Below are 15,616 nucleotides of genomic sequence, written 5' to 3'. Positions count from 1 at the left end.
GAAACAAGATAAACCTCAATCAATAATGAAAGTCACTTTGACCCTATTAAGACCCTATTAAACGTTAACCAGCTCAACGTAAACATAAATAGATGATTTGAAGGAGCCTGTCAGGAGGGTGACTGATGAATTTGTGTTTTAAGGTTACCTGGTTCAAAGGTAAATATAACTTGGTGCTTTTCTCTACCAAGTTTTGAGGTTAGAATGTTATATAAGGTCCTTTTTAAATATAGACAGACATATGCACATAAAGTGTAGGATCATATGATCTGTGCAGGTCTGAATTTGTTCTTATATTGAGAATGTGTTTTCTTTTTTTTATTCTGTTTTCAATGTCTAGTAAGAAGTACAAATTCTTTTTATTTAGTATTGACACTTAACATGTTATGTGTGACTGAAAGTGACCTTACAGTATATTTATAGTGTCCTGTGATTAGAAAATTATCATGTCGAGTGGTCACTTTATTCACAGATGACAAGAAGACAAAAACTGGCAGTACAGACGCAATTTAAATAGTAGTAAAGACACAGGTATGAGAGAGACTGAACCATTTGATTCAGTTAAGGAAAAGGGTCTCCTTTTGGTTATCAGCAGAGTGGACTTATTTTAGTCTCAGTGAACACTGAAAAAAAATGTGGACTGCTAAATTCCATAAAACATATTGGGCAATGCCAGTGGCACAATATGTCATGACTTTGCTGCTGACAATGAAACTATTCCTACTTTATCTCCTGGGTGAGCAAAGCAGCCATAAAGATAAGATGTGTGTGTTCTCACATGCATCTGTGTGTGCGTGTGTGTGTGTGTGTGTGTGTGTGTGTGTGTGTGTGTGTGTGTGTGTGTGTGTGTGTTTCAGTGTGCCACTCACATCAAGTTTTACCAGTTTTTACAGTTTACCAAAGTTCAACCTTTCAACTGATGTTTTAATTAACTTAACCACCATAGGGTTTCATTCAAAAAAAGCACACATACACACACACACACTTTACCTCAGGTGTGTGTATGGGGGGGTTGTTCTCTTATAAGGGCAGGAAAGGGACAGTCACTCCCACAGTCCAAAAAACAAGCACTGTCAATCAGTATAGAACAGTGAGGAGGCTTCACTCTCACTGCACGGCGTTTGTCTTTGTGCAACTGTAACTGGCCTTTCCATTCAAGAGGACCCTCAGGCAGAAAAGAAGGAGCTGAGAAAGACATCAGCTTCACAAAGTGTCTGCTGAATTTGGTCAAACAGGCGCTGACATGGAGGACAAGGAATGTTCATCCGTGAAGTATTTTGTGCGACGGGAGGTTCTGAGTGAGTTACGTCTGGAAGAAGTGGCACAAAAAGGAACATGGACCGAAAAATCAACCCTGGGCGATAATGTGAAAGAGTACCTAAGGTAAATATAGAGATGAGAGTCAGGTGTGCAGGCAGATTATAAAACTAGATACACAATGATGCATACTGACAAAAAGGATGTGTTTAGGTGTGAATGTAGTTTTGCATGCTTGTAAATGTGTTTGTGTGTGAAAGCATGATGGGGATGATTAAAAAAAGACTGACCAACAGTTTCATCTGAGTCATTTAATGACGATTGATGAGTTCACACTTTTATTTAGTTTTAGTTGGACGCTTCAATAATAACTTCTGATACATCATATAAGACTCTTAAATAAATATTAACCTATCACAACAGCACATGACATATTTTAAGACCAAATGTTTCCAGTTCAATTATTGCAATGAATGAATGGAGATCTTGTAACATTTCAGCAGAGGAGGATTCAGTTTGTGTTTCTAGGCAAAATATTGTTTATGCAGACTTCTATTTTAATATTCAGCTCACTACAACACTGAATCTGTCATATGTAGTGAAGAGTAGCATAACGACATGCTGGTGTTATCCAGTGGGCCACTGTTTTACAAGGCCGACTGATAATAACTGTAGCAGGTGTTACAACTCTCATGTCTCATTTGATGATACTTTAGTTGTTTTTTACAATTGCTACTTTAAAGCTAAAAACTTCAGACATGTTTTCTAGGTGACTTTGCAGGTAGACACACAGTCTCCCCACTCAGTGAAAAATTTGGATGTGAAATTGTGTGTTTAAGTGACTTCAGTATTAGATACTCAGTGAGTGTATTTCTGGACTGACTGTCACAGGTGTTCGGTGCCCAGGGTGAAAAAGACAGCGCAGAGCTGGGTGCCTGTGCTCAGCTGGCTGCCTAAGTACTCCATCAGAGAAAATGCCTTGGGAGACCTGATCTCTGGCTGCAGTGTGGGCATCATGCATCTACCGCAGGGTTTGTATGTGTGAATGTGTACAGTGGAGCGAGCTTGAAGTTTACCTACATTGCAACTTACAAACATAGCAAACCTGTCATTTGCATTTATTCGTTTTCCTGCCAAGAGTTAGATAAGAAGATCGATAACACTGTCATATTCATCAGGTCATTATGGTGAAGCTACAGATAAGAGATGCTTAGTTTAGCTTAGCATAAAGACTGGAAACAATGGGAAACAGCTAGCCTGCCTCTGTCCAAAGGTAACAAAATCCACTTTATAGTACTACTAAAGTTGACTGTAAACATGTTTTTTGTTCATTTAGTCTGTACAAAAACTGGTGTGAGCAAAAAAAATGTGGTTTATGGGGGCCAATATGTGCCAGACTATTTCTTGGCCTGGTGCAGTGACTTCCTGGGGTTGTTAAGTTACCTTTGGACAGAGCCAGGCTAGTTGTTTACATGTGTTTCCAGTCTCTATGCTAAGCTAAGGTTCCCATTTTTTAAAGTCTGTCTTAAAACAATAGTCAGCAGCCAAATGAACACTGACACATGTTTTTCTTGCTGTCATCATTCCTCCTGTCCATACCGACTATTAAGAGATCCCTTCATAATGCACTTTCAATGTAAGCGATGGGGGCCAAAATCCACAAGCCTCTTTCTGTACAAAAATATATTTCAAAGTTTATTTGAAGATAATATGAGGCTTCAGCTGTCCAAATAAGTCAAATCAAGTCAATATCTTTAAGAGTTAGTCTTTTAGTGACAAATTTCCTCTTTCTGTTACAATCCTTCAACCATAACTAAACAGGAAAACACTGTTGAGACACAAAGAGGGAACGGTTTACTAAAACTGTAACTGTGGAAGAGATCCACTTTATTTGACTAACTCAGAAGCCTCGTATTATCTTCAGATAAACTCTTAACTTTTATCAGTATGACCAGGAGGAATGATTACAGCAAGCAAAACCTGTTTCTATGTTAATTTGGGCAACTGACTGTTTTTTTGCCCCCAGGGATGGCGTATGCTCTCCTGGCCTCTCTTCGCCCCGTGTTTGGCCTGTACACCTCCCTCTACCCGGTGCTGATCTACTTCATCTTTGGTACTTCCAGACACATCTCCATTGGTGAGTGAGAAAGTGTGTGCAGGTGGATGAAAGAATTGAAAGAAAAAAAGGTGATGGCAACACGGATAGTCTTTGTGCATAAATATGTGTGCGTTTGTGTTTTTTATGTTCAGGTACGTTTGCTGTGATCAGTATCATGGTTGGGAGTGTGACGGAGAGGCTGGCACCAGACAGTAACTTTATGGTAAATGGCACCAATGGGACATCAGATGTGGACATTGATGAACGAGATGCCTACAGAGTACAGATAGCATGCGCCCTCACAGTCCTGTCAGGAATCTTTCAGGTGTGTGTCTGTGTGTGTTTGTCCATTTTTGCCAAACTGAAATGTATTGAGGCGCTAAGCAACAATTTTGATGAATATTTTCTACTTTTGCTTAACTGTCTCTCTCATTACCCCTCCTAAGATCCTGTTGGGTGTGGTGAAGTTTGGTTTCGTGGTCACCTACCTGTCTGAGCCGCTGGTTCGTGGCTACACCACAGGATCTGCATGTCATGTGTGCGTCTCCCAGCTCAAGTACGTGTTTGGAGTCAAACCGTCTCGCTTCACTGGTCCTCTCTCCCTGATTTATGTGAGTATGTCATGTATTACACAATTCATACACACCTGGGATCTCGTTTATAACCAGTGCGTACGCACAAAACGGGGGCTGAAGGAAGCAACTTCCAACACAAAAGATTTGATCTATAAAAACAAACTTTACGGGAGAATGTGCGCACCTGTAGGCTACGTAAACTCTCACCCACGCATACAAACATTTTGGAGAGTGGCGATGCAGATGGTGTGGTGGTGAATTGAAGCCATATTATATATTAATCCTCTCACACATATAATTCATTTAATATCAAACGTTAATTATAAACCTACACTATCATAAACATTCAAACCAGCAGTGTCTGTGATTGCAGATGTAATGAGCCATAACTATTACATAAGCATCTCAGTTTGAAAAGATAGAAGCAAGCTCAAACCTTAAATCAAAGTCCGCTAAACATTTAATCAGCGCTGTCTCACCTGGAGCGCAGAGGGGAGGCTCAGCTGAGAAGCGGCACAGCAGCTGCTGAAATCAATGATATCAGGATGTTGCAAGTGGCAGGATTCAAGAAAGTCTTGCTCTTCTTTCCCCGATATTAAGAGTGAATATAATGATTCCTTTACACCTCAACCACATCAAATGACTGATGAAATTATCATCATCGGTTGTAGAAATCCAACATTACATCAAACGTAACTTCAAAATAATTGCAGAATAGAGCGCTAATTGCAGGCTAATTTTAATATCTTCCAATACTGTGCATATATCACCAGGTATGATTTTAGTTTTCAAATAGTTTTTGTGTGAACATGACTGTGCTGTCAGGCGCAGAGCACACTGGAGACACTGCGGTGGCTGCCACACACACGTTCTCCAGTCACCAGCATATCTTGACCTCCTGCACTCGTATATGGACTGTGTAAATTAGAGGAACACCTGTATGCTGGATTTTGGAGTAAATATAATGAATGCAGTGTTTGTTGTATTTTTAGATATGATATTGAGTGTGTGGTGTAAAAACTACTTAAAACTGGTTAACTACAGGCCGCTGCAGGGTGTGGTGAGAACTTTAGCAGAGATGTATGACTTTACGATCCACTGGAATGTTTATTGAAGTTGTATATGGTTGTTCTTTGGTTACACACATAAATTCAATACTTCAATAAGTCCGAAAACGGGGAAATAAAACAGTAAAAGTCCGTTCACGACGGTTGCGGTCCTTCCTCAGCAGCTACCGAGCTCAAGAGAGCGAAAGGGCACGTGCGTTGACTCTCGACACTGATTGGTTAGGCATCTCAAAAGAGACTGATTGGTCTGGCGAAAGAAACACAGGTAAATCAGTATTCATGAATAATTTTGCATTGACCATTTATGATTGAATGTGGGCGTGTAGAGGGCTGGATATGAGGCTGATCCACGTGTGCATCTTTCCAGGTGAACTGTGCATTGTAAAGGGAAATATGCTTGCATTCGTGCGTACGGACTGTTATATAAATATTATTATTTTTTGGCGCACGCCATTTTGTGTGCACCTTCACTTTTAGTATAGATCCTACTCACTGTTTTATAAATGGGACCCCAGAGATTTACTGACAGACCCACAGTGGGTGGACATAAATACACATTACATGATAATACAACTGCTCTACAGTAAATAAAACTTGATAATGTTTAGTTTATGTCGGGACTGTCAGAGGTTTCTTTAAGTTAGACATTTTTGACAAAAATAAAAGCCTGCAATCACCCATTCCCAACATAATCAAATTGTCAAGGATAAAAAAGACAAGAAGAAAAAGTTTATTTCATTGAGCTCCTTAGGGGAGACCGTAAATTGGCAGATCTTCAAGTCAGATAAACAGGTTAAAGCACACAATAACAAAACAAACAGACAGAACTGTCTCAAAAAACTATTATATAATTATATTATATAATTATATAATTATATTAAACTTGTAACTAACTATGACTTTTACAGCTTGATTGCATTTTCGAGGTACTTGCACTCAAATAAACAAGAGCTAATACTAATTTTATTACACAATTACTCCGACTGATCAGATCTCTGCTCAGGTTGAAGTTCGGTGGAGTTATGCAGGGAATTACATAATGTCACTAATGCTATGCAAAAATATTTACCATAAAGGTGTAAACTGTTCCATCCTAACAGGTGCAATATAACAGGAGAGTGAGGAGTTTGTCAGTCAATGTGAGGCCCAGTTTATATACACCCACACAGTCCTGAGAAGCACATTTTACCATATGGAATTGCAACTTATACTTCATATAAGGATGATCTTTTTCACAGCAGACATTTTGACTTGTCATGGTAGGAAAAGCACATGTGTTATGAATAACAAACGATGGCTCAGTTTTATGTTCTATTCAAGTGTCCCAGTCAACCATAACTGTGTGACAGCATGCACAACACCAGGGCCTTGAGACCGAAGGAGCTACATGGAATACAGCCATTATTGATTTTATTATTTACAACTGTGCTTTTCCTACTGTGATATGTCAAAATGCTTTCCTTGAAAAAGGCCCATTAGAATAAACTATAACTGTTTGTCAAAATGAGTTTTCAAAGCAACATTAGGTACAAAGGTACAAAGAGGCTGGATAATTGCTGTCTGAATTTCTGAAGCATCAGTCACAAACACTGCAAAACTGTGTTAATGTGGCACAGGGAAAAGTTTCGGAAATTATGGTAATCAGTGACAGAAACACAGTGCACCAGTAGGCACAAGTATTGTTAATCTCAATATCTCATGGTTTAAGCTTTGCACAAAATGATTAACATCCATCAAATATCTCAACAGAAATGATGTGTGATAATTGAATCACGATGAATCTTACTTACAAGACACACAGCTGGAAGTTTAACAAAGAGCAAACAAGAAGGGTGTCGCAGTAGGTTGGTTTGTAGTAGGCAGCAGAGGAAGGACCCAAATGCAGACTATAGAGACAGGCAGGGACAGTTCAGCGAGTTCATTGTCAAAAATGAGGATACAAAAGCTCACAGGCATCGCTGACAAGTCCAAACAGTCCAAACAGTAGTAGTATTAATTCCACAGAGGTGCAGGGATGAGAGACGGAAAAGACAGGCAAGCAGGTGCTGATATGTTAAAGGTCCAGGTAAAAGAAAACAGAAGCTAGAAAGCACTGACAAAAAGCAACATGACAACAAAAATTTGACAAGGGAACAAAGGATCTGGGCCTGTATATGAAGTAAGTGGCTGATGAGGGGATTAGGTGCCAGTGGGGAGATGGGCGAGTGAGGGGAATGAGGCGATTGTAGTGACTGCAGGGCAGATGGGAGTGGCAGGATCTGGAAAGCAAGGAGAGAGGTCTGAGGACATCTGGTGGACTGGTGGAGAATAGCAACTAAGGGCTCTGGGAAAGTGAGTTATTAATGATGTTCATGTCTTCTTCATAGTTAAATCTGCAGTTAAAGGGACAAGCTAAAACAAAAAAACTCTCCAGTCATAGTTGTACATATATATCCTGTCTGTCTTTGCCAAAAATGTTTGCTTTCTTACAAATCTTACATGGTATGTTACCATAAAGTGTTACGGACATTTCTATAATTTTACCCACTCCTTCTACTTTGGTGCAGCAAGATGGTGAAACCAGCAGGAAGACCACCATTAAACCTGTGGACACTTTGTTGCTTTCTAGACTACATGTGCATTAACTTGATCCACTGTCCACCACTCTTCTCCCCACAGACTCTGTTGGATATTTGCGGGCTGCTACCTCAGACTAAGGTGCCGGAGTTGGTGGTCAGTCTGGTGGCGCTCACTGTTCTCATTGTAGTCAAAGAACTCAATGCCTGCTACAGACAGAAGCTGCCTATGCCTATCCCAATAGAGCTCATAGTGGTGAGTACTCCATCTTGTTCAACATATGTGTTCCTCTGATAGTCCAGCAGGGGGCATCTTAACCACAGTGATCACTCTGGACTGGGATTGTTGCCAAAAAGAGGTAAAGTAATAATTTACCTCACATACTGAACCAACATTCCTTGTGCCTTTGTTTTTTTGTTTTTTTTTAATCAGATCATTGCAGCAACAATCATCACCCACTTTTGTGGACTTACTAGTGACTACAACATCGACGTGGTTGGAGAGATTCCCAGTGGGTAAGTGTATCTTTGTGAGTTTGAAATGTTACAAATGTGTTTTTGTACCAAACAGAAAGAGACACAAAAGGGCGAGAGGTGAGAGACAGGACAGCTGTCAGTGCAAGACTGTTTACAAGAACACAGATAGGAATGCACCAAATTTCCTGGTTGTCAGATACTGTATGTGGAGCTTTTGATAAGCCATAGTAACGGTAACACACCCTACAAAGCAACAAAGGGTCACAGTGTATGTTTGTGTGAGTTTCTAAAAAAGATTCCTGGAAAAGCTCCTGTGGTGGAAAAGGTCAATAAGTGGGTTGAATTTCCCCCAGAAGGCAAGATACAGAGATGTGTAAACGTAGGATATAAGTGCAGATTATTGTAATACATATAAAAGCTACTCCGAGCTTTCCTTGTGTTTGTCTTTAATTTTAGATAACCAACAGCTTTTGAATTCTGGCTTAGTCATTTTTTGGTAAGGATTAGGGTTTGGGCGTCTCTAAAGTATTGAGAAAGTTCATGTGTTTGCCAGCTGCAGAATGTGTGAGATACAGTATTTAACAGTAACAACAGGCTACACACAGCCTATAAGGGCAAGACTGGATTCAACAAAAGGTTGCACATGCTGCTGGAGACAGTCACATCAACATTTAGGTCAAGAAAGCAGCTTGCAAGAAGCTTATTAGTTCCATTACATTTACTATCAAGATGTTTTAACAGCCGCAGCAAATATGCAAGTTGCCCTAATGCCCTGAGCTGTTTGTAGAGTGGGCTGTGTGTGTGAAGACTCTGTGTGCTTCACAAGATAACAGTTATAAAAGCCTGAACCATTCACTTTGTCCTCCTGCTCCAGGCTCAAGGCCCCTCGTGCTCCTGATGCGACTTTGTTCTCACAGGTGATCGGCGATGCTTTTGCTATTGCCATTGTGGGCTATGCCATCAATATTTCTCTGGGCAAAACATTTGCCCTCAAACATGGCTACAAGGTGGATAGCAACCAGGTGAGGCATAGGCAAACACGCATGAGCCTTTGTGCATACACACACACACAAACACACACACACACACACTCACAAACAACTGTGAGAGTTATACTTGGAGTCTCTGTTCCTGTCTGACTCAGACTTGGGCTAATATTAGACTTTACTCTGTTCAATCACAGTAGGTGACTGTCATTTCAGTGGAAAAATTACTCAAGTCGACCTGGATCAAGCTGCACCCAGCAGCAGAGTTGTTTTTTTGTACATCTATTTGTTTGTGTCACTCAGTTCTGTTTAAATCAATTTAATTCAGGTATTTTTTGGCATGAATTACAAAAGCAGTAAATTCTTTCTGTTCAGATTCAAATTGCAGCCATGACAGCGTGACAAAAGCAACAACAAAAATGGTTTTATGCCATACTAATTACTAAATTGACAAAATCTTTTTAATCATGGCTGTCTTTTGTTTCTAAAGCTGCAAAGAGCAGATTATTTATTTTACTGTCAGCGTGGCAAAAAAAAGAAAAGAGGTTTCCTCTTATTTCCTCATCTAAAGTCATTTAATGCATCATGAACGTCTGGATTATATCCCAATAGTAATGACAGACTGAAATTGGATCACCCAAAGCTCTTAAGGAGCTGGCCAAAGATGCATTTAAGCCAGTAATTATATAAGTCCATTTCCAAATGTTATAATGCCTCAAACATCTCCCAGTGCATAACATCATGTGACAAATGATTCCTTCCACACATACATGGCCGACATGCATAGTTGCGGTTTTATTTTTTTGCAGTTTATGTGCACAAGATAGATCAAATATCAGTTTGGGTTACATGATATCCATCAGATGAAAATTAATGAGGTGTGTTTAAATGTTGTTAGAATAAAATGGAGATAGGGAAGCAAAGTTTTTCTCATCTGATTATTCGCTCTTTGCCAAACCACAGCCTGAGATTGAACTGTGCTGTCTTCTTTTTGCTAGTACATCAGGTCATGGCTTCACTTTATTGGAAAAATGATTAATATTCCCTTGAAAACAGATGCATAAAAAGTCAGAACCTCTAGTAACCCATACACTCTCTACTTCTCCTTTTTTTTTAAATCTCTTATTCTTGTTTATTGCACACAGACTTATTCATACATACACACATTTGCAGAGGCATGTGACTGAGATCATTCTGCTCTGGAGAGAGACAGGCTGAGAGCACTCAGAGCCTCTAAGAGCTGACCTGCTAAATCATTAATGCCAAACAAGCTTTATGCATTAGGTGTACCTTAAATATGCTTGGCACCGCTCTCAACGTGTCAGTGATGTGTTGACATGACCATGAAGTAAATGAACAGTATACTGATGTTATTGAACTGAAGAGTCCAGACATAGGTTGACCAAAGTCACATATTAATAGCTTCAACTATAAATGTCAAACCTGTAGGTGCGTTTTATTACTTTCAACTGAAATGTTGTGTCTGTTTTGCTTTTTTTTTTTTCTAGGAGCTGGTTGCTGTCGGTCTCAGTAACACTATTGGCGGCTTTTTTCAGTGTTACTCTGTGACTTCCTCCTTGTCTCGCAGCCTCGTCCAGGAGAGCACAGGGGGCAAGACACAGGTAAACACACAAAAACACATCTGTCACTAACAGCACAAATATCTCTGATTACATCTTATTCTTGCGTTCAGCTTAGTCATTTATTGTACAGTGTGTGTGTGTCTGTGTGTGTTTTGTCAGGTTGCAGGAGTGATTTCGTCCGTCATTGTGCTGATCACGGTTTTGAAAATAGGTGCTCTCTTTGAGGACCTCCCCAAGGTAACACTCTGATTCCTCTATTATTCCTCTCTAATGATCAGTATGTCTCTTGGTAAGCTATTTAATAGCAAATAAGGATGTGTGTATACGTGAATACATCTGTGTGTGTGCTTCTCAGGCTGTCTTATCTACAATAGTGTTCGTGAACTTGAAAGGAATGTTTAAGCAGTTCGAGGACTTGCCTCAACTGTGGAAGACCAACAAGGTTGATTTGGTAAGACTAAATCCTCTTTAAGGGCCGTTCTGTTCAGTTAAATACCGTGTGAACCGTTTAGTACTTTTGACCCCGCTGACTGTCGGTGTTTTGCTGCCCTGTAGATGGTGTGGCTGGTAACATTCACAAGCACTGTCCTGCTCAACCTGGACTTGGGTCTGGCTGTCTCCGTTGGCTTTTCCATGCTCACTTTCATCTTCAGAACGCAACTGTAACTATACAACATTAAGTATAAATAAATATGATATTCTGATGAGATTTTCAGAGGAGTAATTTTGTAATTTTAACATCTTTCAGGCCCCGCTACTCTATCTTAGGCCAAGTGAAGGGCACTGACTTGTATCTGGATGTAGACACCTACAAGGAGGTAAGAATGTTTTAGTAATAAAAGAAAGATCCTCAGTACTATATTGATCCACTGAAAGTTAGGGTCAATACACCCAAATTATGAAGAAACATTTAGTAGGTAGATAGCTTTGGTTTTATTATTTCTGAGATATCTGCCTCTTAGAATTCTACTGCCACCTTTTAAAACAGTGATGAATGTCTTTCCAGAAACAATGTCCAAGTTTAATAATCTTCAGAGCTCCTTGTCAACAGTTTTCAGAGGGACCATTTCCATGTAGTTGTCGATGTTTATGATATGCTAGTGGTATGGCTCTAGGGATGGCAGTGTTGTTCTGTAGGGCAGTCGGTCTGAAAAGACTGAAATTCTCAACAACTACAACTGCTGGATGGATTGCAATGAACTTTGGTACAGATTTTCATGGCACCCAAAGGACCAATCCCCCTCATGTAGAGCCTCCAGCAATTCAGAGTTTTCACTAATCATATTTTTACATCTACTAGATGGATTGGCACAATTTATTTTTTTACACATTCATGGTTCCCAGATGACGAATCCTAACTCTGACGGAGGTTTACATTTGTAGTTTTGGGTGAAATGTGTCTGTTGGATGGAAACTTGGTTCAGACATTCATGCCCCCCTCACGATGAATTGGAACTGATTGATTAATTTTCCATACACTAACATCATCAGGTATTTTTTAAAAATTGTCCAAATGGTTTATGACCAAATACCTGTAAAACTAATGACATGCTTGAAGCCTCAGCTGTACTTTGTGTTTAGTGCTACTTAGCAATCATGCTAACACACTAAACTAAGATAGTGGACATGGTGAACATTATATGCTAGCATTTAGCTAATAGCACCACTGTGCCCAAGTACAGCCTCACAGAGCTTCGAGCATGGCTGTAGACTCTTAGTCTTGTTCAAATGTGATTTTTTTTCATTGCTGTGTGCCACAAACAAAATTTCACTCACATTAATTAAACTGTGGTAGTAACAGAAATCTTGAATTACAAAAAAGGCAAACAAAAGCAAAACTAGTTGCATTACTAGATACCTCTAAGGGTTAATATGATTTTACTTCAAAATTTGGTTGAACTGACCCTTTAAGACGAACACTGTGGATAGAGTTATACCAACTTGCAATCAATAATTGGTAGGAGAGCTCCATTTAGTCCAGCAATACCTGAGAGACATAAAAAAGTGCAGATGAAAGCAGAACATGGTGTGAGTTTCTGAACTGTTCTTCATGATGTGTCCCTGCAGGCCAAAGAGATTCCAGGAATTAAAATCTTCCGTTCATCCGCAACTATCTACTACACGAACGCTGAGATGTACTCGGAGGCCCTGCAAAAGAAGGTGTGTGTGCATGTGTGTCCATGAATGTGGGTGTGTGTTTGTGTGCAGGCTTGCATTTGATTACAAGATGTAGTCCCCTTCTGCTGTTTACAGCACCCTTAATTGCTTTCATTATCTCGCTTTCTCTCTCATACTTGTCTCACTTTCTCTTTTCTCTAATGTGATGTTCGGCTTTTTGTGCAGAGTGGAATTGAAATCGGGAAGCTGCTGACAGCGAAGAAGAAGCGAGACGCAAAGCTGAAGCGTGAACAGGAGAAAGAGAAAAAGAAAGCTAAAAAGGAGGCAAAGAAACAAGTATGATTACCTTAATGACACGTTTAAAGACACCTCAAGTAAATTATGAATTTGAACTTAAATGTCACTAATAGTTATTTCCACCCTTTCAACCTTTTAGCAAAAAAAAGCTGTTGGCAACCTGTCCAATGGCACACTTTCTTTGAAGGAGAAAAATGAGGAAAATGTCTCTGCAGGACTGAAGGGACAAAGTCAGGGGAATGGTGTAGCCTTAAGCTTGACAGAAACCTCTGCAAATGGCTTCAGTAAAGGCCAAGTAAACTGGGCCTACAAACATGACACAGCAATGTCAGACTCAGATTCAGACACAGCATGGCATGGTGATGATAGCATCACCCAGGTGTCACACCAAGATGACGATGAGAAGGGAGGGGCCTCTGGCACACACAGCATCATCTTGGACATCTCGACAACCAGCTTTGTGGATACAGTCGCTGTGAAGACCTTGAAAAATGTATGTGTGTGCCACACATATTTACACTGAATCATCAGATATTTTGTCCAATGTAAATAAGTGACCAAGGAGAGCTTTTATGCTTAGAAAGAATATACGTCAGAAACAAATATAAAGCGATATCTGTATTTTTCTTACAGACATTCAGGGACTTTGGAGAGATTGATATAGACGTCTATCTAGCGGGCTGCCAAGGTGAGTGGCACACCAGACAAAACATAGACAAAGTTAATGTCCTTAATGTGGAGTCAAAGCACTGAAGCTTTAGATAATGAATGCGTCAAGGTCTCAGCCTCAGTGGCGCCACATTGTTCCCTGTCAGAAACGTCAAACATATTTAATTTTATAATCACAAAATGCTTCTCCTCTCATGCTTTAATGTCATGCATGCTTTTCTGTCTGTCTGTGTGCTCAAATATCAGCCTGTGTTGTGGAGCAGCTGGAAATGGCAGGTTTCTTCTCAGAGTCGATCCCAAAGAGCAGGCTGTTTGTCACAGTTCATGATGCAGTGCTCCATATTCTTAAGGGGAAGGAACAGACGGACTTCATCCTCGTGAGTTTAACACCATGCATATTCATTACACTCCTCATCTTTTCCTATCCACTGTCATTACAATAATATATTCAGAAATGTTCATACCCGTTGCCCAACATCCCTTTTTTTTCCAGGATGTTATCTGCAGCACCCGGATGTGACCAGCAGGGGTCAGACTGTTCCAACTCTCACCATCTTCCTCCTCATCCTCCTCCTCTCATCCTGATGGCTGCTCCATTGCCCACAATTGGCCGTCATTGACTCCTCCCCCTTCAGCGGGGGAAAATGCACCACCTTGACACTGCGGCCTGTTGCCATGGAAATACAGGGAGCCGTTGCTGTGGCAACAGGCTTTTTATGATATCGTCTAATGAGATAGCCAGCAATACGTCACTGCAGCTCTCTCGCTCTGTGGTGTGTGTGAGAGACAGAGAAGGGGCGGGGGTTGAGTGGGAGAATGTAACACAGGACTAATAGGAGTCTGTATTTATAGCCTGTGTGAGAGAGTAGAGAGGGAGTGAAAGGCTGACTGTAAGGTGAAACTCATATCTGAGAGATGTTGTCGTGAAACGACGGTGTGTGTGCATGTGTGCGAGTCTGTCTGCTGTCTGACTGTCTATATTCTGCTGTCTTGGCCTTCCTGTTCTTTTAGGAAAGGAAAAAAGCAAATGTCTTCCATGATGAATGAATAAATTGTAAATATTTGTCATTGATATGGCTGAGCCATTCCCTCTGGGAGGGGTTCATGATCCTTAGATTACCATTAATTTGCTCCAAAAGATTGTGAGACTCATCTGAATTGTACATATTGTGAAATAGGTGTTACGTTTAAAAAGAGCAGCAGCTTTTAAACACAGTGTGGGTGTGTTCATAGTCAGTAGTCACACATCTGATTCCCCTGACATCTTGAGTGCCCCTCTATTTCTGGGATCCTGTGTCATGTTATCATCTGATATCACAATTATCTTCCGGCATTTGCAAAACACTGTATTGTAGTATTTCCCATGTCCAACATCAATTTGGGTAGGCTACCAAAAGAGCTTTGTGCCAAGCCATAAAGACTTTTATTTTTTTGCTTTAAAAAATATACGATGTTGAAGAATGTTTTGAAGTTCTGCATGACAGGTGCATTCATGTACAATTCAATAGATTGGAGAAATTAGTTTCCTCAAAGCAAAGCTGTTTTTAAGCCGACTTTCAGTAGGATGTCAGGGCTTCAACCTGAAGATAACACCGATAGCCAGGAATCCTCTAATTATTTGATTCTTGGGTTAAACACTCCACTGTAATAATGCCAAGTGAATTAAATAAACTTAAAATAAATTACAGGACGCACATATTTCCTGTTTGTCAGAGTGAGCTGCTCAAAGTTGAGCTCACCAACTGATTAAACTTCTAGCTAGAAGCTTTACAAAGCAAATTGTCTTTGAAATGTCTCTTGGAGTTTTTTTTATACATGTGTAGAGGAGTAATATTTTTAATGTGATTGAACAAAAATCTGTACATATCTACTGTAAGAGTTATGAATAAAGGACAAATGAGACCATGTAAATAAAGAGCCATAGAAACACATTG

General features: G+C 40.1%; 1 protein-coding gene across 1 annotated transcript; it reads left to right on the top strand.

The window, feature by feature from the left end:
* Positions 1 to 1,041: 1,041 nt before the first annotated feature.
* On the top strand, positions 1,042 to 15,616 carry slc26a6l2 (solute carrier family 26 member 6, like 2). Its single transcript, XM_067592406.1, has 19 exons — positions 1,042 to 1,383; positions 2,149 to 2,288; positions 3,284 to 3,394; positions 3,508 to 3,680; positions 3,802 to 3,966; positions 7,656 to 7,808; positions 7,986 to 8,068; positions 8,904 to 9,051; positions 10,524 to 10,637; positions 10,758 to 10,835; positions 10,954 to 11,049; positions 11,154 to 11,260; positions 11,347 to 11,416; positions 12,666 to 12,758; positions 12,942 to 13,052; positions 13,153 to 13,506; positions 13,647 to 13,701; positions 13,929 to 14,059; positions 14,176 to 15,616. The coding sequence occupies exons 1-19, from the start codon at positions 1,244 to 1,246 to the stop codon at positions 14,200 to 14,202; spliced, it is 2,349 nt and encodes a 782-aa protein (XP_067448507.1). The 5' UTR covers positions 1,042 to 1,243; the 3' UTR covers positions 14,203 to 15,616.

The sequence above is a fragment of the Thunnus thynnus genome, chromosome 6 (genome assembly GCF_963924715.1).
Source record: "Thunnus thynnus chromosome 6, fThuThy2.1, whole genome shotgun sequence".
Classification (NCBI taxonomy): Eukaryota; Metazoa; Chordata; class Actinopteri; order Scombriformes; family Scombridae; genus Thunnus; species Thunnus thynnus.
This window is presented reverse-complemented; position numbering and strand designations above follow the sequence as displayed.

Bases quoted from the DNA above. Each gene is read 5' to 3' on its own strand.
- slc26a6l2 (XM_067592406.1), top strand. From the start codon at position 1,244: ATGGAGGACAAGGAATGTTCATCCGTGAAGTATTTTGTGCGACGGGAG. The intron at 3,681-3,801 runs GTGTGTGTCTGT...ACCCCTCCTAAG, and splicing joins TCCTGTCAGGAATCTTTCAG to ATCCTGTTGGGTGTGGTGAA. The intron at 13,507-13,646 runs GTATGTGTGTGC...TTTTTCTTACAG, and splicing joins CTGTGAAGACCTTGAAAAAT to ACATTCAGGGACTTTGGAGA.